Source organism: Coregonus clupeaformis, unplaced genomic scaffold (assembly GCF_020615455.1).
Source record: "Coregonus clupeaformis isolate EN_2021a unplaced genomic scaffold, ASM2061545v1 scaf1534, whole genome shotgun sequence".
NCBI lineage: Eukaryota > Metazoa > Chordata > Actinopteri > Salmoniformes > Salmonidae > Coregonus > Coregonus clupeaformis.
In genome coordinates, this window is record NW_025534988.1 from 82,259 (window position 1) to 105,627 (window position 23,369).

The 23,369-nt window shown below is 45.9% G+C and overlaps 1 protein-coding gene and 1 long non-coding RNA gene across 4 annotated transcripts; both read right to left on the reverse strand.

Annotated features, from left to right (window-relative positions):
* Positions 1-1,343: 1,343 nt before the first annotated feature.
* Positions 1,344-2,659, reverse strand: LOC123487217. Of its 2 annotated transcripts, none has more exons than XM_045218376.1 (2): positions 2,386-2,659; positions 1,344-2,142 (listed from the first exon to the last, which is right to left on the reverse strand). In XM_045218376.1, the coding sequence occupies exons 1-2, from the start codon at positions 2,389-2,391 to the stop codon at positions 1,744-1,746; spliced, it is 405 nt and encodes a 134-aa protein (XP_045074311.1). In that variant the 5' UTR covers positions 2,392-2,659; the 3' UTR covers positions 1,344-1,743. The 2 variants fall into 2 exon arrangements, with proteins under 2 accessions (XP_045074311.1, XP_045074310.1); XM_045218375.1 differs by having other exon boundaries at positions 1,349-2,135.
* Positions 2,660-3,198: 539 nt separating this feature from the next.
* Positions 3,199-14,032, reverse strand: LOC121566117. 2 transcript variants are annotated; one of them, XR_006659684.1, is made up of 4 exons: positions 13,806-14,032; positions 13,254-13,355; positions 12,120-12,302; positions 3,199-3,235 (listed from the first exon to the last, which is right to left on the reverse strand). It is a non-coding gene; the product is annotated as an uncharacterized LOC121566117 (long non-coding RNA). The 2 variants fall into 2 exon arrangements; XR_006659683.1 differs by having other exon boundaries at positions 12,120-12,305.
* Positions 14,033-23,369: the final 9,337 nt, after the last annotated feature.

The following is a 23,369-nucleotide window of genomic DNA, read 5'->3' on the forward strand; positions in this document are numbered from 1 at the left end:
GGATTACTGCAACTCGCTGTTGGCTGGCCTCCCTGCCTGTGCCATTAAACCCCTACAACTCATCCAGAATGCCGCAGCCCGTCTGGTGTTCAACCTTCCCAAGTTCTCTCACGTCACCCCCCTCCTACGCACACTCCACTGGCTTCCAGTTGAAGCTCGCATCCGTTACAAGACCATGGTGCTTGCCTATGGAGCAGTGAGGGGAACGGCACCTCTGTACCTTCGGGCTCTGATCAGTCCCTACACCCAAATGAGGGCATTGCGTTCATCCACCTCTGGCCTGCTGGCTCCCCTTCCTCTGCGGAAGCATAGTTCCCACTCAGCCCAGTCAAAACTGTTCGCTGCTCTGGCACCCCAATGGTGGAACAAGCTCCCTCACGACGCCAGGACAGCGGAGTCACTCACCACCTTCCGGAGACATTTGAAACCCCACCTCTTTAAGGAATACCTGGGATAGGATAAAGTAATCCTTCTACCCCCCAAAAAAAAAAATTGTAAAGTGGTTATCCCACTGGCTATAGGGTGAATGCACCAATTTATGAGTCGCTCTGGATAAGAGCGTCTGCTAAATGACGTAAATGTGCCCTTGAGCAAGGCACTTAACCCTAATTGCTCCTGTAAGTCGCTCTGGATAAGAGCGTCTGCTAAATGACTAAAATGTAAATGTAATGTAAATGAGTTACTTGAGTTTATTTTTTAACACAAGGCAACAATCAGACAGACAAAAATACAAAATAATCATCTTTAGGCAAATTATAGTTCATCCAACAATAAAATAAATTAAAATGAATTACAAAATAGCTTAAATTAAAATAATTCCGGTAAATTCAAGTACTTATCAAATAAAATAATAATAATAAAAAAATAAGTACAAGTAACACACATTTCCAAACCTTTATACTTTTTTTACCAGGCAGAACTAGAATGAGGCAGCCCATAAACTCTCATAAACTGTGTATGTGTGTGTCTCCACAGTGACAGAACAACAGAAGGAAACACACAAACATTTCATACCAGGTATGCTGAACAGAAAACTGCACACCAGAAGGAAGCGGTCAACATAAAATAATCAATAGGTGTTGATTAGGCCTACTCAGTACCTTTGTATTGCATGGCAAGCAACAGCCCTTTTTCTGTGTGCCTAGAAATTAATAATCTGATCTGTGATTAGGCCACACTGCACATCTCACTGAGCAGAGGAAAAGAGCAGCAATACACATCAACTGAAAAAGCACCAGTCCATGATAGATGGCCAAATAAAACAATATTGCAGGCCTAGTATCCCAGAACACAAATTAAGCTGAATGCATGTTCTCTAAAAGGCATCAGAGGAGAGTGATGTAGTTGTAGATGGGGCATTATGTTTACTTCCAGCTCCAATATCTAACAAGAAAAGTCAGCAAAAAAAAAGTCACACTTGTCCCACCTCCCCAAGATAAGCAGCATAAAGCATGTATGATGTGTCTTTACAATGGAGTTATACATTAATAGCTCTGTGCTCTCTAGCACAACCATTACACAGTTAAGGGGATTACACGCTTTGCTCAAAAGCAGCTGAGAGAGGAGCAGCTTCCCCCATCTAGACTCCCACAGACAGACAACAGATTTGGCAGTATTCTAACCTTTAGGCTGACACTGGCCCTTTGACTGGTTGACTTCAGTCAACACTCCAGGAACTCTTTGGCACAGTAACATGAAAACCCTTTTATATTGAAGGCCCCACTGGGAGTTTGTGTGTGTGTGTCAAAACATGCAGAAACAAACTATTTCACCAAAGAATCGCTCAGTGATGTCACTATTAAGCTTCAACAGTAGCTGGCTCTCAAGGTTCTTGCTGTGAAGCTGTGATCGTTTAGCAGTGAACAGGAGTCCTGCATGACTGAAAAGTCTCTCACAGGCTGCAGATGCAGGAAGACCTGTGTTGACTTTGAGTGACAGCTTCTTGATGCGAGGAAAGGTGTGGAGTAGATCCATACCTGCAGGGGACAGACATGAAAGGTACCTCTCCAGCTCTCCTACTTGTGATTTTCCCAACTCCATGGATGCAAAGAAGTCGTCTTCATCAGAGAGGCCGCTGTTTGCGCTGGTGACATCATCCAAGTCGGTGTTGAGGTGATTTCTGATGTAGTCAAGGCCTGTGGGTTTTAGGGCAAGATAAATCGTTTTTCAAACGAATTAAGTCTGCACATTATTCTTACCCTTCTACTGTATAGGCTGTCAAGCTGCTGATGTTTGACATTAAAAGCTACCTGAGCTTCTAACTATATTGCCACCCTGTGGTTTGTCACTGACACACTATAATCCTAAATTACAGTAATATTATACAGAGTTATATAGGTCAATGTCTACTGGTTCACATTTGAATTGATAAACAATTATATTTACCAGCATTTAAGATGTTCTCCTCTGTGGTCCAGGATGTTCTGAATCTTGGTAGGAGTATTGCTGCTGCAATCAGCTCAGGCTCTTTCATGACGTCTCCAAAACGTTTCTGGATCCCTTGCTGCAGGGCATGAACAAGAGGTGTGCACATTTTGCAAGTTGACTCCAACCTCTTCAGCTTGTCCCGCAACTGGTAAGGTGTTGGCAGCAGGAGGCCCATATGCACAGATGATTCCCCTTGGAGGATATTAAGGACCATGGCAACAGGCTTTATCACAGCAGCATACTCGACCAAAAACCCAATTTCAGCTGGATTGAACCTATAAAAGATGTAACGATAAAAAAATTACTTATAGCTATTTCTGGTACAATGTGTTTATTATGCATTGTACATGTTAAATGCACAAATAAATAAAAATAAAATAAATTAGTTAAATTATTTCATTCAAGTCATCCACAATTGTCACACCACCATGCAAAGAAAACGTAGTTACTTGAGACAAGTGGAATCACCCATTAATCAGCAAGGCTTATTTATTTTTATTATTCTTTTAAAACAAAATATACATTTTGTCAACTTACATCTTTATCTTTAATGCTGTGCAGACATTGCGAATTGCTTGTTCTCCTTGCTCTCGGTGAAGGCGCACAATCCTTTCTACAGCGAGGAACAGGGAGCTCCAGCGTGTCTGATTGGGTCGGAGAAACAGCAGCTTGCATTCACGTTCCACTGTTTCATGAGCCATGGTTGACCTGCTGGTTTTATTCCAAAGAGCATGACACTTTGCAAAAGCAGACCGAGACAGCCTCTTGTAGGTTTCGTTTGCAGCTCCTCCTGCAGCAGTGGCATCAACTGTGGATATAAGATTGAGGAGATGGCATGTGTCACGGTTCAGACAGACGACCAGAGGACCACAATTGCGTCACACCAGAAAGTTTATTAAACTTAAGGGAAAAGGGAAGTAGGGAGTGAATGAAGGCTCCAGGGGTAACAGGGATCCCGTCCAATGTGCTGGGTCTGTGCCCCCCCCCAGTGGCAGCGATGCGTCCTATGAAGCCGGTGGTGGGTGGTCCAGAAGTCCTGGGGGGGGGAGACACAGACACAACAGGGCGGAATGAAACAAGGCAGCAGTACAGTTCAAGGGAAATCCAAAATACGTAGTAGCAAGGCAGAAGGCTGGTCAGAGTTACCGGGATAGAAGAGTAGTCAGGAGTCGTAATGGCAGAAGCAGGTCTGGATCTCCTGGGGCAGACGAGTATCCAAAAAATCAGGCAGGTCCGGGGTCACAAAACCAGGGTGAGCCAGAAGCGCGAGCAAACAGGTTCCGGGAGTGAGCTTTGCAGACGATCTGACACCGGAGAGCTGAAAGACAGGGCCTTAAATACTGGGAGAGGTAGTGGGTAATGCAGCGCAGCTGGCAGAGTAATTAGAGCAGAGCAGAGCAGGGACAGGTGGAGCTAGTTAGGCTGAGTAGAGAGAGTGGTGAGCAGAGTGGAAGAAAATTAAGGTGGTAACCCGGTGGAGTGAGAGGCTCATGACAGAACCCCCCAAGGGGACGGCCCCAGAAGTCCCAAGAGCAACACCACGCCGGGCGGGAGGAGGGGAGCCGGAGGAGGGCTAGAACTCCTCCGAACGGTCCCGAGTGAACGTCCTCATCCTCGGAGGAAGCCGGAGGGCCGTGGTCGGGAGATGGGACAGGTCCCGAGACAGGATCAGGCACAGGACAGGAAGCCGAGCGGGCAGGACGGTTAGGGACCCCTCTGGGGCGGCCCCTACGGATTGCAGGTTGATCAGGATGCCGTTGGTGGAAAGCGGTGATGAGAGTCCTATCCACAATCCGACTAGCTGGCACCCAGGTCCTTTCCTCAGGTCCATAGCCCTCCCAGTCAATGAGGTACTGGAGACCCCTACCCCTCCGTCTGGACCGAAGCAGGCGGCGGACGGTGTAAACCAGACCACCATCGACGAGCCGTGGAGGAGGAGGACAAGGCGCAGCAGGGACCAGCGGACTCTCATGGATGGGCTTAATCTTAGACACATGGAAAGTGGGGGTGCACCCTCAGGGAATTAGGCAGTTGGAGCCGGACAGCAGTTGGGCTAATCACTCTTATGATAGGGAATGGGCCAATGAACCGAGGTGCCAGCTTCTGCGACTCCACCCTGAGTGGCAGGTTCTTCGATGACAACCACACCCTTTGACCAACATGGTAGGTGGGAGCAGGAATTCTCCGACGGTTGGCCCCGGTAGTGTAGCTGGCAACGGATCTGAGGAGTGTGGCTCGGGCTTGTGACCAGGTGCGGCGACATCGACGGGCAAAAGCAAGTGCAGATGGGCAAGTAACCTCCTCTTCCTGGCTGGCAAATAGAGGAGGCTGGTATCCATAAACACATTGGAAAGGGGACATACCGATGGCAGAGCAGGTCAGAGAATTGTGTGCGTACTCCACCCATGTCAATTGCTGCGACCAGGAGTGGGGGTTGCGTGAAGTCATGCATCGCAGTGCCTTCTCGAGCTCCTGATTAGCCCGCTCTGACTGCCCATTGGATTGGGGATGGAATCCGGAAGTCAGACTGACTGTGGCTCCCAGCAGGTGACAGAACTCCTTCCAAAAGCGGAGGAGAATTGTGGACCACGGTCAGAAACTACATCCTTTGGCAGTCCGTGGATCCGGAAGACGTGTTCCAGGACCACCTGGGCGGTCTCCTTGGCGGTTGGGGAGCTTGGGGAGGGGAATGAAGTGTGCCATCTTGCTGAAACGGTCAACTATGGTGAGAATGACGGTCATGCCACTTGAAGGGGGCAGCCCCGTGACAAAGTCAAGGGCGATGTGAGACCAGGGACGTCTGGGCACAGGCAGGGGCTGCAGCAATCCGGCTGGGGGGCTGGCAGGACGACTTGTGTTGGTTGCAGATGGGGCAGGCTTGGACGAATTCCCGTACATCCTTCCTCAGAGAGGGCCACCAGAACCTCTGGGCGAGCAGGTTGTAAGTGCGGGTGGAGCCAGGGTGACAAGCTAGGCGGGAGTCATGTCCCCACTGAACGACCTGGGACCTCAGGTCTTCGGGGACAAAAAGGCGGTCAGCTGGGCAAGTGCTGGGACCTGGCTGGTTACGGAGAGCCTCCAGCACCTGTTCCTCAACAGCCCAGGTCAGAGCTGCAACGATGCAGGGACTTGGCAGAATCGACACAGGGTCCTTGGAGGGGGTGTCATCCTTCTGGAATTGACGGGAGAGGGCGTCTGGCTTGGTGTTGCGTGATCCAGGCCGGTATGACAGAGTGAAATTAAACCTGGTGAAGAACAGGCCCAGCGGGACTGCTCTGGAGTTCAACCGTTTGGCCGTGCGGATGTACTCCAAGTTCTTGTGATCGGGTCCAAACGAGAAATGGAATGGTGGACCCCTCCAGCCAGTGACGCCACTCCTCCAAGGCAAGCTTCACAGCCAGCAGCTCACGGTTCCCTATGTCGTAATTGCACTCAGAGGGGGACAACCGACGTGAGAAAAAGGCACAGGGATGGAGCTTCCTATCCTCCGCAGCCCACTGAGAAATCACAGCACCAACTCCCACATCCGAGGCGTCCACCTCCACAATGAATTGCCGGTCCACATCAGGCATCTGGAGGATGGGAGCGGAGGTGAACCTCACCTTGAGGGTACTGAAGGCTTTGTCGGCTGCTGGGGTCCAGGTGAAGGGTTGCTTGGTGCTGGTTAGAGCAGTGAGAGGGGCAGCAACGGTACTGTAGTTCCGGATAAACTTTCTATAGAAGTTAGCAAACCCCAGAAACTGTTGCAGCTTCTTTCTGTTCTCCGGAACTGGCCATGAAGTGACTGCTGATACTTTGGCAGGATCCATTTGGATACTTCCCTCTGCCACTATGTACCCCAGGAAGGCCACTGTCTTGACGTGAAACTCACATTTCTCTGCCTTGGCGTAGAGGGAATTCTCCAGAAGACGATGAAGGACTTGCTGGACATGGCGGGTGTGTTCAGACAGGTTTCTGGAGTAGATTAAGATGTCATCCAGGTAAACGAAGACAAACTTGTTTAACATGTCCCGCAGTACATCATTCACTAGAGCCTGGAACACAGCAGGAGCATTGGTGAGGCCAAAAGGCATAACCAGATACTCGTAGTGGCCTGTTGGTGTATTGAATGCGGTTTTCCATTCATCTCCCTCCCGGATCCGCACTAGGTGGTAAGCGTTTCTGAGATCCAACTTAGTAAAAACAGTGGCTCCCTGGAGCAACTCAAAAGCCGAGGTGAGCAGAGGCAGAGGGTAACGGTTTTTCACTGTGATGTCGTTGAGTCCCCTGTAGTCGATGCAGGGGCGAAGAGATCCGTCCTTCTTCCCCACAAAGAAGAAGCCAGCACCAGCAGGAGATGAAGATGAACGGATTAATCCTGCGGACAGAGAGCCATTGATGTAGTCCTCCATGGACTTTCTTTCAGGAGCAGACAACGAATAAAGACGACCCTTTGGAGGGGCTGTTCCAGGGAGGAGGTCGATGGCACAGTCGTACGGTCGGTGAGGGGGCAGAGATGTGGCTCTAGCTTTGTTAAACACCTCTCTGAGACCATGGTAGCATTCTGGGACATTGGAGAGGTCAGGAGCGGAGTTAGTAGGTACTGGCCGAGGGGGGTAGTGCGGCAGCAAGCAGGCAGGTTCGGTGGCAGTCCTCTCCCCACTCCCTGATCACCCCGGTCACCCAGTCGAGCTGAGGGTTGTGCCGGGCGGAGCCATGGGTAACCCAGGATGAGGGGTTGGCCTGGAGAGGGGAGCAGGTGAAACTGGATAGTTTCTTGATGGTTTCGGACAGACCCATCGAGACCGGGGCCGTGACATGAGTGACCGATCCGAGTAAGTGTCCGTCCAGTGCCCGGGCAGGAATAGGAGGTGTCAAACGGAGGTTCTCCAGTCCCAGTTGGCGTGCCAGCTTGATGTCCATTATGTTGGCTTCGGCGCCAGAATCCACCAGAGCAGCCAGGGTGTGAGTTGAGTCAGAGAGGCGGAGGTGAACTTGCAGCAGGGGTTTGCGGTCGGAGGACTGGATGGTCATTGAACTCAACCGGACTCCCCTATGCCCGGTGAGCTTCGGCCCTTTAAAGGGCAGGTTACCACACGATGTCCATCACCTCCACAATAGAGGCAGAGGTTTGAGGTGAAGCGTCGCTGGCGCTCTGCAGGAGTGAGAGAGGCTCGCCCAATCTCCATAGACTCAGACTGATCAAGCTGACCTGGGTGAGTGGCAGTAGATGACAGGAGCCCAGTCGGATCTCTCCGAATGCCGGTAGTAGGTGGACCTTGGCGCCCCCTCTCACGACGACGGGTCTGTATTCTTCTGTCGATCCTGACAGTCAGTGCGATGGCTTCATCAAGAGTGGAAGGCAGTTCATGGGAGACCAACTCGTCCCTTGATATAGTCAGCCAAACTATGGAAGAACGCGTCCACCAACGATGGTGTGTTCCAAGAACTTCGCTCTAGCCAGGGTTCGGAAGTCGATGGAATGGTCTGCGACTGTACGTCTGCCTTGTCGAATACTGAACAGTTCACGAGACGCCTCTGCGGTTGGTGAATCCAGGTCAAACACCTTCAGCATCTCCTCAGCAAACAGGTCGAAGGTTGCACATGCGGGGGGTTTGACGTTCGAACTCTGCTGTTCCCCAGAGTCGAGCTCGGCCCGTCAGGTGAGTGATGGCATACCCAACTTTAGCCCCCTCCGTGGCGAAGGTCCTTGGCTGCAAGGAGAACTGAAGTCGGCAGCTAGTCAGGAATGGCCGGACCTGGGTTGAATCGGCCGTTGAACCGCTCGGGGTTTCCAATCTTGGGTTCCGGAGCAGCGGCTGCAATGACCGGGGCAGGTAACTCGGGGGCAGGGCTGGTGGGCAGACTGGCTGGGGTCAGGTTGGTGAGGAGTTGAATGATCATGGCGAGTTGTTGTTGCTGCTGCTGGAACTGCTGCTCATGCTCATCGGTTTCCATGTCGGGGAAAGTGTGCGCTGAGTCCATAATGGTCAGATCGTACTGTCACGGTTCAGACAGACGACCAGAGGACCACAATTGCGTCACACCAGAAAGTTTATTAAACTTAAGGGAAAGGGAAGTAGGGAGTGAATGAAGGCTCCAGGGGTAACAGGGATCCCGTCCAATGTGCTGGGTCTGTGCCCCCCAGTGGCAGCGATCGTCCCTATGAAGCCGGTGGTGGGTGGTCCAGAAGTCCTGGGGGGGAGACACAGACACAACAGGCGGAATGAAACAAGGCAGCAGTACAGTTCAAGGGAAATCCAAAATACGTAGTAGCAAGGCAGAAGGCTGGTCAGAGTTACCGGGATAGAAGAGTAGTCAGGAGTCGTAATGGCAGAAGCAGGTCTGGATCTCCTGGGGCAGACGAGTATCCAAAAATCAGGCAGGTCCGGGGTCACAAAACCAGGGTGAGCCAGAAGCGCGAGCAAACAGGTTCCGGGAGTGAGCTTTGCAGACGATCTGACACCGGAGAGCTGAAAGACAGGGCCTTAAATACTGGGAGAGGTAGTGGGTAATGCAGCGCAGCTGGCAGAGTAATTAGAGCAGAGCAGAGCAGGGACAGGTGGAGCTAGTTAGGCTGAGTAGAGAGAGTGGTGAGCAGAGTGGAAGAAAATTAAGGTGGTAACCCGGTGGAGTGAGAGGCTCATGACAGGCATGCACACTTTTGGTGCCTTGGAAGTTGGTACTCAAGGCCTGTGTTGTCATCCAGAATAGCAGACACATCTTGACACTCAACCTCTGACTCACTCTGATCTTCTGTTGCATCATCAAGGGTGGAGTCACTCTCCTCTTGTGCATTGATGGCTTCCTCCTTTTTCTCCTCACCATATAATCGAAAGGCCTTCAGGAAATTTGAGCCACTGTCTGTTGTCGCCATGGTCACTTTTTCCCTGATGTGGTACTCAGAATGTATTTCCTCTAATGCAGCAGCACGGACATCAAACGTGTGCGAGCCTTTGACAGGTCTACAAGCCAATGCAGCGGAGTGCCTCTCCAGTGAGGTGTTGTCTATCCAGTGCCAGGTGACACCTAAGTAGCTACGTTGTCTGGCAGACCAGCAGTCTGTTGTGGTAGCAACATAGTTCACAGCACTCAGCTTTTTGATGATTATGCTCTTCTTGTGTTTTGCAGCTTCTTGTATTCTTGTGCATAACGTTTTCCTTGTCATTACTGTTTGAGGTTGCAAGGTTTCTATCAAAGTCTTGAAGGATGGCGTCTCAACCACAGAAAATGGTTGGTTGGCCTCACATACAAAATTTAGCACCAGCTTGTCAAGCGTTGCTTGTGTTACCCGTCCTGGGGCAGCGAAGGCTGTGATTTTTGCATTTTTCACAAGAGTATCACTGGAAGAGGAGGACTTACGCTTTCTGTGGTTCTCTAGTAAGTCTGTGTACTTTGCCAGTTTGTTGGGGAGAACCCTCTGTGGATTAAAAAAAATCTGTAATTTTCATCATGCACGTCAACTATGACAGACAAATTGAGAAATTTGTTTCCAGAAAATCACATTGTAGGATTTTTTATGAATTTATTTGCAAATTATGGTGGAAAATAAGTATTTGGTCACCTACAAACAAGCAAGATTTCTGGCTCTCACAGACCTGTAACTTCTTCTTTAAGAGGCTCCCCTGTCCTCCACTCGTTACCTGTATTAATGGCACCTGTTTGAACTTGTTATCAGTATAAAAGACACCTGTCCACAACCTCAAACAGTCACACTCCAAACTCCACTATGGCCAAGACCAAAGAGCTGTCAAAGGAACCAGAAACAAAATTGTAGACCTGCACCAGGCTGGGAAGACTGAATCTGCAATAGGTAAGCAGCTTGGTTTGAAGAAATCAACTGTGGGAGCAATTATTATGAAATGGAAGACATACAAGACCACTGATAATCTCCCTCGATCTGGGGCTCCACGCAAGATCTCACCCCGTGGGGTCAAAATGATCACAAGAACGGTGAGCAAAAATCCCAGAACCACACGGGGGGACTTAGTGAATGACCTGCAGAGAGCTGGGACCAAAGTAACAAAGCCTACCATCAGTAACACACTACGCCGCCAGGGACTCAAATCCTGCAGTGCCAGACGTGTCCCCCTGCTTAAGCCAGTACATGTCCAGGCCCGTCTGAAGTTTGCTAGAGTGCATTTGGATGATCCAGAAGAGGATTGGGAGAATGTCATATTGTCAGATGAAACCAATATAGAAGTTTTTGGTAAAAACTCAACTCGTCGTGTTTGTAGGACAAAGAATGCTGAGTTGCATCCAAAGAACACCATACCTACTGTGAAGCATGGGGGTGGAAACATCATGCTTTGGGGCTGTTTTTCTGCAAAGGGACCAGGACGACTGATCCGTGTAAAGGAAAGAATGAATGGGGCCATGTATCGTGAGATTTTGAGTGAAAACCTCCTTCCATCAGCAAGGGCATTGAAGATGAAACGTGGCTGGGTCTTTCAGCATGACAATGATCCCAAACACACCGCCCGGGCAACAAAGGAGTGGCTTCGTAAGAAGCATTTCAAGGTCCTGGAGTGGCCTAGCCAGTCTCCAGATCTCAACCCCATAGAAAATCTTTGGAGGGAGTTGAAAGTCCGTGTTGCCCAGCGACAGCCCCAAAACATCACTGCTCTGGAGGAGATCTGCATGGAGGAATGGGCCAAAATACCAGCAACAGTGTGTGAAAACCTTGTGAAGACTTACAGAAAATGTTTGACCTGTGTCATTGCCAACAAAGTGTTTATAACAAAGTATTGAGAAACTTTTGTTATTGACCAAATACTTATTTTCCACCATAATTTGCAAATAAATTTATTAAAAATCCTGCAATGTGATTTTCTGGAAAAAAAAATCTCATTTTGTCTGTCATAGTTGACGTGTACCTATGATGAAAATTACAGGCCTCTCTCATCTTTTTAAGTGGGAGAACTTGCACAATTGGTGGCTGACTAAATACTTTTTTTCCCCCACTCTATATTACTTTGGTCATTTTTCCTTTAACCCATTAATGTTGTAGGTGCGCCTTTTTTCAACAGTTCCCAATAGAAATCTGTACCGCACCTGCTGCTATTTCAACCTCTAAATGGCCGCCTATGAAAAGCCAAGTGACATTTACTCCTGATGTACCGACTGTACCGACTCACCTGTTGCAACCTCTACAACCACTGTGCTTATTATTTGACCCTGCTGGTCTTCTATGAACGTTTGAACATCTTGGAGAGAAATGTGCCCCTAATGGCCACGTACTGTTGTAATCTCCACCCGGCACAGGCAGAAGGGCACTGGGCACCCCTCAGAGCCTGGTTGTTCTCTAGGTTTGTGCCTTTCTAGGGAGTTTTTCCTAGCCACCGCGTTTCTACATCTGCATCGCTTGCCGTTTGGGGTTTTAGGCTGGGTTTCTGCATAGCACTTTGTGACATCTGTTGATGTAAAAAGGGCTTTATAGATCCACTTCATTGATTGATTGATTGATGGTAGAATTGTCAAAATACCAGTGGTAAAAGGTGTGTACCTTGATGAAACCTCAAAATGGTACGTACAACGGATTCAAAAATGGACTTTCAAACCGCAACTGTATGGGAACAAAATGGACATTACATTTTACAATGACATACTTCATTAAAAACACCTATTTGGTATCTCTTGTATACAAAAACACAATGGAAAATACTGTGGCAGTGACCCTTTAAAACACACCTTGCAGAATAAACGTGTCTAACCTCTTTAGCCTAGATGACCGCCACGGGCCCATCGGGGACGGGGTCCCAGACCGCAATGTGCTCGAGCCCCGCCTCTCGGTGACCATCCCCCGGTAGGCAGAGGTTGGTCCCAGCACAGATTCTGTGCCCCAGGCGGCTTCACCAACAACAAGCGGGCCTGTGGTAGAGGACACCGTTCCTGACCTGCTACCAGAAAAAATGAAGGGAGAGAAGAGTTCCAAAAGGCACCTCAGCGTTTAACTACGAAGGTGTTACAAAGTAACCCTGACATTCAGTCTATGACAATTGTCCTCTGGCCTGGCATTCTGCTTAAGACAGTCATTTGTTCTTGAGGCCTGTCATCTTGACTGTGAGCTTTGAGCAGTCCAGCTCCACAAACACTTTCTGGAATGCTTTGAACGTGTACTCCGGCTTTTAGGGGTGGCTGAGATTCAGAGCATACAGTGAGGGGAAAAAGTATTTGATCCCCTGCTGATTTTGTACGTTTGCCCACTGACAAAGACATGATCAGTCTATAATTGTAATGGTAGGTTTATTTGAACAGTGAGAGACAGAATAACAACAAAACAATCCAGAAAAACGCATGTCAAAAATGTTATAAATTCATTTGCATTTTAATGAGGGAAATAAGTATCTTGTCGCTGACATCCTTGGAGAGGTCTTTGGTCTTGGCCACGGCGGAGAGTATGGAATCTGATTGATTGATTGCTTCTGTGGACCGGTGTCTTTTATACATTTTTTTTTTATACAGGTAACACGCTGAGATTAGGAGCATTCCCTTTATGAGTGTGCTCCTAATCTCAGCTCGTTACCTGTATAAAAGACACCTGGGAGCCAGACATCTTTCTGATTGAGAGGGGGTCAAATACTTATTTCCCTCATTAAAATGCTAATCAATTCATAACATTTTGGACATGCGTTTTTTTCTGGAAGTTTTTGCTGTTATTCTGTCTTTCACTGTTCAAATAAACCTACCATTCAAATTATAGACTGATCATTTCTTTGTCAGTGGGCAAACGTACAGAATCAGCAGGGGATCAAATACTGTTTTCCCCTCACTGTATGTCATGCCAAGAAGAATGGCAGAAGCCTTTGCAAAACTCAGACCGGTGATCACTTAAGGATGACGCCTACCTCCTCTGGACCACCACTCGCCACGGCACCCTCCTTGTTGATCGCATAGATTTGATTTACATGTTGCTCAAGGTCTTGCAGGAAATGACCCCCCTCAGCTTCCTGTAAAATAAATAACACACAAATACAGACATTCTGACAATGTGGGGAACACATTTTATTCCACCTGGATTACGACATGCCCTTATTTGTTATCAGATTGCAGTGAACATTCTCTCCCTCTCTCACACACACACACACACACACACGTGATCGAATATTCATGGATGAAAATGCTTTATTGCCCCCACACGGTAGTCTTTAATGAGGCCACCTCCAGTAAAGCTGAACAATAATTCCTCACTGAACTCACATCATGACCCTGATATAGAATAAAATCACTGATCTCATTGGATTCAATCTGTGCATGTGAAATATATGAAATCACCGACCCAAGTATCCTATTTTAGCAAAAGGTGTACAATAGCACAGTGGGGCCCGTGGCTTAAATTGCAGCACCGAACATCAGCCAGCTAAATACAAAACAGTGCATTTTTCCTGAGGATACCTTACCATCCAGCATGACCCGCAATCTGTCTGAAAGTACTCCTCCCTTGGAATGGAATAAGGACAGCAGCTTAGGGGTGTCCTGCATAAACCTTGCCTCAAGATGCTTTGCGGTGAGCCTGTGGAATTGTTCATTGATCTGAAAGACAAATACTGAAATATCATCAAGCAAGGCTCATAACAAAGAGGTTTGTCATAGTGAAGACATCATTTGGCATTTTCTTTTTTTGCCTGCAGACTCACCTGAGAGGCTTCTAAACAGAGCAGGCTATCTGTCTTTCATGTCTTCAACACTGGGACACTGGTTGATCACTTCCTGTCTTTTGGCGTGCAAATGTCTAGCTAGCTAGCTAGTCTAGGCTACGTTAGCTAGTAACACATGACCAAACGAGAGCTCGCTAACCATCGGTCACATACGACCCAACAAATGCGCAGACAAAACATGTAATCAAAAAACTGTCATTAAAATAATGTGCATTTGTCCAGCATAGATTTGACTTGCAAAAGCGGCTGATTTTTGCGCATCATTTCCTGTATTTATGTTAAATTATTTGGAATACATTCACCACACTAAATCATGTTCACACGCACAAACAAATAATTTACTTCAAGATTTAAAGTTTAAGATAGTGAGTACTCAATTGGACGACATTTCATTGTAACATACCTAGTCTCGTCTCAGCTCAATTTATTATCAGACTTCTTGAGGTAGTGACCGTTTTTGTCTTTCGAGGGGAAAAAGTATTTGATCCCCTGCTGATTTTGTACGTTTGCCCACAGACAAAGACATGATCAGTCTATAATTGTAATGGTAGGTTTATTTGAACAGTGAGAGACAGAATAACATTTTACATTTTAAAATGTAAATGTAGAATAACAACAAAACAATCCAGAAAAACGCATGTCAAAAATGTTATAAATTCATTTGCATTTTAATGAGGGAAATAAGTATCTTGTCCCTGACATCCTTGGAGAGGTCTTTGGTCTTGGCCACGGCGGAGAGTATGGAATCTGATTGATTGATTGCTTCTGTGGACCGGTGTCTTTTATACATTTTTTTTTTTATACAGGTAACACGCTGAGATTAGGAGCATTCCCTTTATGAGTGTGCTCCTAATCTCAGCTCGTTACCTGTATAAAAGACACCTGGGAGCCAGACATCTTTCTGATTGAGAGGGGGTCAAATACTTATTTCCCTCATTAAAATGCTAATCAATTCATAACATTTTGGACATGCGTTTTTTTCTGGAAGTTTTTGCTGTTATTCTGTCTTTCACTGTTCAAATAAACCTACCATTCAAATTATAGACTGATCATTTCTTTGTCAGTGGGCAAACGTACAGAATCAGCAGGGGATCAAATACTGTTTTCCCCTCACTGTATGTCATGCCAAGAAGAATGGCAGAAGCCTTTGCAAAACTCAGACCGGTGATCACTTAAGGATGACGCCTACCTCCTCTGGACCATCACTCGCCACGGCACCCTCCTGGTTGATCGCATAGATTTGCTTTACATGTTACGCAAGGTCTTGCAGGAAATGACCCCCCTCAGCTTCCTGTAAAATAAATAACACACAAATACAGACATTCTGTCAATGTGGGGAACACATTTTATTCCACCTGGATTACGACATGCCCTTATTTGTTATCAGATTGCAGTGAACATTCTCTCCCTCTCTCTCTCTCACACACACACACACGTGATCGAATATTCATGGATGAAAATGCTTTATTGCCCCCACACGGTAGTCTTTAATGAGGCCACCTCCAGTAAAGCTGAACAATAATTCCTCACTGAACTCACATCATGACCCTGATATAGAATAAAATCACTGATCTCATTGGATTCAATCTGTGCATGTGAAATATATGAAATCACCGACCCAAGTATCCTATTTTAGCAAAAGGTGTACAATAGCACAGTGGGGCCCGTGGCTTAAATTGCAGCACCGAACATCAGCCAGCTAAATACAAAACAGTGCATTTTTCCTGAGGATACTTTACCATCCAGCATGACCCGCAATCTGTCTGAAAGTACTCCTCCCTTGGAATGGAATAAGGACAGCAGCTTAGGGGTGTCCTGCATAAACCTTGCCTCAAGATGCTTTGCGGTGAGCCTGTGGAATTGTTCATTTATCTGAAAGACAAATACTGAAATATCATCAAGCAAGGCTCATAACAAAGAGGTTTGTCATAGTGAAGACATCATTTGGCATTTTCTTTTTTGCCTGCAGACTCACCTGAGAGGCTTCTAAACAGAGCAGGCTATCTGTCTTTCATGTCTTCAACACTGGGACACTGGTTGATCACTTCCTGTCTTTTGGCGTGCAAATGTCTAGCTAGCTAGCTAGTCTAGGCTACGTTAGCTAGTAACACATGACCAAACGAGAGCTCGCTAACCATCGGTCACATACGACCCAACAAATGCGCAGACAAAACATGTAATCAAAAAACTGTCATTAAAATAATGTGCATTTGTCCAGCATAGATTTGACTTGCAAAAGCGGCTGATTTTTGCGCATCATTTCCTGTATTTATGTTAAATTATTTGGAATACATTCACCACACTAAATCATGTTCACACGCACAAACAAATAATTTACTTCAAGATTTAAAGTTTAAGAGAGTGAGTACTCAATTGGACGACATTTCATTGTTACATACCTAGTCTCTTCTCAGCTCAATTTATTATCAGACTTCTTGAGGTAGTGACCGTTTTTGTCTTTCGCAGCAATAGTATCTCTTCTTCTGTCACTAACTTCGGGGTGCAGCGCATATGGTTCAGTGGCGCTCATCAGCGCCATCTACCGTCGGGGAGTTGGAAAAAGGAACGAACGAGTCTCTGATCTTGTCAACATCAGCATTTTGCTCTACTTACCGTGAAGTAAAATCATAATAGTCATCATCATAATAGTAGTACATTACAGTATATATTTGAGTAAAATAGTACAATTTAAAGGGAGTATGTCAGGGTCAATTACTGACAAATGAGAACACACTGATCCTCAGGGGTCATTTTGGGGCAAAACGCACCACTTTGTGAAGGTTTTGTTTTGATTGAAGAGCAAGAAAAGTATTAATTGGTTCCACTTCTTTCCCTTCTAAATGCGTTTGCCTAAGGAAAGCCAGTATGCACATATCTAAATGTTATAAAACATTGTTTGTTTTTTTGCCACTCAGAACACAGACATTTACCTTAAGGGGAGTTACCCTCATTTTAGACTTCCCAACCAAACATTTTCATGACAGTGTTCATAATCTGCAGTAGGCAAAGCAGTTGAAAATCGGTAGGTTAACACCAAACCGTGAAGTGATTATGAATTCAGAGCAGTCGGATTAGGTCATAGTCAAATACATTTGAACAAATGAACAACAATATCACACGGAAAGTGATGTGAGCATTGCATTGTGGAAAGCAATGACTTTACAAGAACATGTATTGCAATGCGAAGCATGTATTTCTAGATTAAACACTGATTCAGTGTGGTGAACAAGTAAGTACCTGTATGATTTGGTGTGCTCTACTTGAACATGTGCTTAGAGTTTTGAAACCACTACCCATATGATGAGCTGTTGTATTTTTTTTTTACCACATACTTATGAAAATTGCACCGGTGAGAGATGATGGCTCTCTGAGCCTACGGTGAAGAGTACTTCTGATCCAGCAGGTGGTGCTAAGATCCCTCCCTATATTACTTGAATGATGAGTTGACTTATTCCTTATAGCTCCTAATGATTTTAAGGCCAGTGTTGGCGAACATTGCTTCTGCTCCAGCAGGTGGCCATGAAATCCCTCCCTGTATGACTTGACTGACCAGTTAGTTGATGGACTCCTTATAGCTCTTAATGATTTTAAGCAGAGTGTTGGCCACATGACTTCTGATCCAGCAGGTGCCTTTTATTTCAACGCCTCAGGCAAGTAAAACGTGCAATACGTAGCTTTTAGACGGGTTAGTTAACAACATACATGGTGAGAAATGTAGAGGTGCGCGTATATAATAAGCCATTTAACAGACGCTTTTATCAAAAGCGACATACAGTCATGTGCGCATACATTTTTATGTCCCGGGGATCGAACCCACTACCATGGCGTTACAAGCGCCATGCTATACCAATTTAGCTACAGAGGACCACGAATAAATATATCAATTGTGCCTTTTTGATGGAAATATGGAGGTGGGATTTTGGAGATCAAGTCATAATTTACACGCGCTCTCTGCCAATAAGGCGGGCCAGCTGGATGTCCTAGGACACGATGGTCACCCTCTTTGCGTGGATGGCACACAGTTTGGTGTCCTCGAACAGACCGACCAGGTAAGTCTCGCTAGCCTCCTGCAGGGATATCACGGCGGAGCTCTGGAAGTGCAGGTCGGCGATTTTTCTCCACAGGCGCTGGAAGGGCACAATGCGGATGAGCAGCTCAGTGGCCCTTTGGTAACGACGGATCTCTCTGAGACACGGTGCCGGGCCTATAACTGGGAGGCGCTCCTGCGTGCAGACTTGGCGTTGAGCTGCTTCCTGTAGGCTTTGCCAAGGGTGGATTTGCAGTCGGAGTATAGCCTCGAAATGCCCATGTGAAATGTATAAAGACGGCAGTGGCATCTGCTGATTGGACAACATCTCCCCACCACCCCAATTGGCCCATTGCGGAGGACTCCTCTGTCGGTTACTGGAAGGGATGCTTTGCTTCTTTTTTTTAGGACCGCGCGCCCAACACAATACACTGGGCGCCCAAAACAATAGTCCACTAAGCGCTTGCGTACAACAGCACACTGCTGGCCCTTTGCGCGCAATAATAGTCGTCAAAGTCAAGAGTGAAATCGATTAGTTACCGGAGTGTAACTCCAGTTCTATGAGTGGAGCGGAGCCCCATAGGGGAGCTCTGCTCCTAGTGTTTTTTTATTTTTATTTTTATTTTTTTATTTCACCTTTATTTAACCAGGTAAGCCAGTTGAGAACAGGTTCTCATTTACAACTGCGACCTGGCCAAGATAAAGCAAAGTAGTGCAATAAAAACAACACAGAGTTACATATGGGGTAAAAAACATAAAGTCAGAAATACAACAGAAAATATATATACAGTGTGTGCAAATGTAGCAAGTTATGGAGGTAAGGCAATAAATAGGCTATAGTGCAGAATAATTACAATAGTATTAACACTGGAATGCTAGATGTGCAAGAGATTATGTGCAAATAGAGATACTGGGGTGCAAAAGAGCAAAATAAATAACAATATAGGGATGAGGTAGTTGGGTGGGCTAATTTCAGATGGGCTGTGTACAGGTGCAGTGATCGGTAAGGTGCTCTGACAACTGATGCTTAAAGTTATTGAGGGAGATAAGAGTCTCCAGCTTCAGAGATTTTTGCAATTCGTTCCAGTCATTGGCAGCAGAGAACTGGAAGGAATGGCGGCCAAAGGAGGTGTTGGCTTTGGGAATGACCAGTGAGATATACATGCTGGAGCGCAGACTACGGGTGGGTGCTGCTATGGTGACCAATGAGCTAAGATAAGGCGGGGATTTGCCTAGCAGTGATTTATAGATGGCCTGGAGCCAGTGGGTTTGACGACGAACATGTAGTGAGGACCAGCCAAAGTAAAAAAGTACTTGGTGAAAAAACTACTCAAGTACTGAGTAACTGTTGAGTTACTTGAGTTTATTTTTTAACACAAGGCAACAATCAGACAGACAAAAATACAAAATAATCATCTTTAGGCAAATTATAGTTCATCCAACAATAAAATAAATTAAAATGAATTACAAAATAGCTTAAATTAAAATAATTCCGGTAAATTCAAGTACTTATCAAATAAAATAATAATAATTAAAAAATAAGCACAAGTAACACACATTTCCAAACCTTTATACTTTTTTTACCAGGCAGAACTAGAATGAGGCAGCCCATAAACTCTCATAAACTGTGTATGTGTGTGTCTCCACAGTGACAGAACAACAGAAGGAAACACACAAACATTTCATACCAGGTATGCTGAACAGAAAACTGCACACCAGAAGGAAGCGGTCAACATAAAATAATCAATAGGTGTTGATTAGGCCTACTCAGTACCTTTGTATTGCATGGCAAGCAACAGCCCTTTTTCTGTGTGCCTAGAAATTAATACTCTGATCTGTGATTAGGCCACACTGCACATCTCACTGAGCAGAGGAAAAGAGCAGCAATACACATCAACTGAAAAAGCACCAGTCCATGATAGATGGCCAAATAAAACAATATTGCAGGCCTAGTATCCCAGAACACAAATTAAGCTGAATGCATGTTCTCTAAAAGGCATCAGAGGAGAGTGATGTAGTTGTAGATGGGGCATTATGTTTACTTCCAGCTCCAATATCTAACAAGAAAAGTCAGCAAAAAAAAAGTCACACTTGTCCCCACCTCCCCAAGATAAGCAGCATAAAGCATGTATGATGTGTCTTTACAATGGAGTTCTACATTAATAGCTCTGTGCTCTCTAGCACAACCATTACACAGTTAAGGGGATTACATGCTTTGCTCAAAAGCAGCTGAGAGAGGAGCAGCTTCCCCCATCTAGACTCCCACAGACAGACAACAGATTTGGCAGTATTGTAACCTTTAGGCTGACACTGGCCCTTTGACTGGTTGACTTCAGTCAACACTCCAGGAACTCTTTGGCACAGTAACATGAAAACCCTTTTATATTGAAGGCCCCACTGGGAGTTTGTGTGTGTGTGTCAAAACATGCAGAAACAAACTATTTCACCAAAGAATCGCTCAGTGATGTCACTATTAAGCTTCAACAGTAGCTGGCTCTCAAGGTTCTTGCTGTGAAGCTGTGATCGTTTAGCAGTGAACAGGAGTCCTGCATGACTGAAAAGTCTCTCACAGGCTGCAGATGCAGGAAGACCTGTGTTGACTTTGAGTGACAGCTTCTTGATGCGAGGAAAGGTGTGGAGTAGATCCATACCTGCAGGGGACAGACATGAAAGGTACCTCTCCAGCTCTCCTACTTGTGATTTTACCAACTCCATGGATGCAAAGAAGTCGTCTTCATCAGAGAGGCCGCTGTTTGCGCTGGTGACGTCATCCTAGTCGGTGTTGAGGTGATTTCTGATGTAGTCAAGGCCTGTGGGTTTTAGGGCAAGATAAATCATTTTTTCAAACGAATTAAGTCTGCACATTATTCTTACCCTTCTACTGTATAGGCTGTCAAGCTGCTGATGTTTGACATTAAAAGCTACCTGAGCTTCTAACTATATTGCCACCCTGTGGTTTGTCACTGACACACTATAATCCTAAATTACAGTAATATTATACAGAGTTATATAGGTCAATGTCTACTGGTTCACATTTGAATTGATAAACAATTATATTTACCAGCATTTAAGATGTTCTCCTCTGTGGTCCAGGATGTTATGAATCTTGGTAGGAGTATTGCTGCTGCAATCAGCTCAGGCTCTTTCATGACGTCTCCAAAACGTTTCTGGATCCCTTGCTGCAGGGCGTGAACAAGAGGTGTACACATTTTGCAAGTTGACTCCAACCTCTTCAGCTTGTCCCGCAACTGGTAAGGTGTTGGCAGCAGGAGGCCCATATGCACAGATGACTCCCCTTGGAGGATATTAAGGACCATGGCAACAGGCTTCATCACAGCAGCATACTCGACCAAAAACCCAATTTCAGCTGGATTGAACCTATAAAAGATGTAACGATAAAAAAATTACTTATAGCTATTTCTGGTACAATGTGTTTATTATGCATTGTACATGTTAAATGCACAAATAAATAAAAATAACATAAATTAGTTAAATTATTTCATTCAAGTCATCCACAATTGTCACACCACCATGCAAAGAAAACTTAGTTACTTGAGACAAGTGGAATCACCCATTAATCAGCAAGGCTTATTTATTTTTATTATTCTTTTAAAACAAAATATACATTTTGTCAACTTACATCTTTATCTTTAATGCTGTGCAGACATTGCGAATTGCTTGTTCTCCTTGCTCTCGGTGAAGGCGCACAATCCTTTCTACAGCGAGGAACAGGGAGCTCCAGCGTGTCTGATTGGGTCGGAGAAACAGCAGCTTGCATTCACGTTCCACTGTTTCATGAGCCATGGTTGACCTGCTGATTTTATTCCAAAGAGCATGACACTTTGCAAAAGCAGACCGAGACAGCCTCTTGTAGGTTTCGTTTGCAGCTACTCCTGCAGCAGTGGCATCAACTGTGGATATAAGATTGAGGAGATGGCATGCACACTTTTGGTGCCTTGGAAGTTGGTACTCAAGGCCTGTGTTGTCATCCAGAATAGCAGACACATCTTGACACTCCACCTCTGACTCACTCTGATCTTCTGTTGCATCATCAAGGGTGGAGTCACTCTCCTCTTGTACATTGATGGCTTCCTCCTTTTTCTCCTCACCATATAATCGAAAGGCCTTCAGGAAGTTTGAGCCACTGTCTGTTGTCGCCATGGTCACTTTTTCCCAGATGTGGTACTCAGAATGTATTTCCTCTAATGCAGCAGCACGGACATCAAACGTGTGCGAGCCTTTGACAGGTCTACAAGCCAATGCAGCGGAGTGCCTCTCCAGTGAGGTGTTGTCTATCCAGTGACAGGTGACACCTAAGTAGCTACGTTGTCTGGCAGACCAGCAGTCTGTTGTGGTAGCAACATAGTTCACAGCACTCAGCTTTTTGATGATTATGCTCTTCTTGTGTTTTGCAGCTTCTTGTATTCTTGTGCATAACGTTTTCCTTGTATTACTGTTTGAGGTTGCAAGTTTTTGATGTTTGGAAGGATGGCGTCTCAACCACAGAAAATGGTTGGTTGGCCTCACATACAAAATTTAGCACCAGCTTGTCAAGCGTTGCTTGTGTTACTCGTCCTGGGGCAGCGAAGGCTGTGATTTTTGCATTTTTCACAAGAGTATCACTGGAAGAGGAGGACTTACGCTTTCTGTGGTTCTCTAGTAAGTCTGTGTACTTTGCCAGTTTGTTGGGGAGAACCCTCTGTGGATTAAAAAAAATCTGTAATTTTCATCATACACGTCAACTATGACAGACAAATTGAGAAATGTGTTTCCAGAAAATCACATTGTAGGATTTTTTATGAATTTATTTGCAAATTATGGTGGAAAATAAGTATTTGGTCACCTACAAACAAGCAAGATTTCTGGCTCTCACAGACCTGTAACTTCTTCTTTAAGAGGCTCCCCTGTCCTCCACTCGTTACCTGTATTAATGGCACCTGTTTGAACTTGTTATCAGTATAAAAGACACCTGTCCACAACCTCAAACAGTCACACTCCAAACTCCACTATGGCCAAGACCAAAGAGCTGTCAAAGGAACCAGAAACAAAATTGTAGACCTGCACCAGGCTGGGAAGACTGAATCTGCAATAGGTAAGCAGCTTGGTTTGAAGAAATCAACTGTGGGAGCAATTATTATGAAATGGAAGACATACAAGACCACTGATAATCTCCCTCGATCTGGGGCTCCACGCAAGATCTCACCCCGTGGGGTCAAACTGATCACAAGAACGGTGAGCAAAAATCCCAGAACCACACGGGGGGACCTAGTGAATGACCT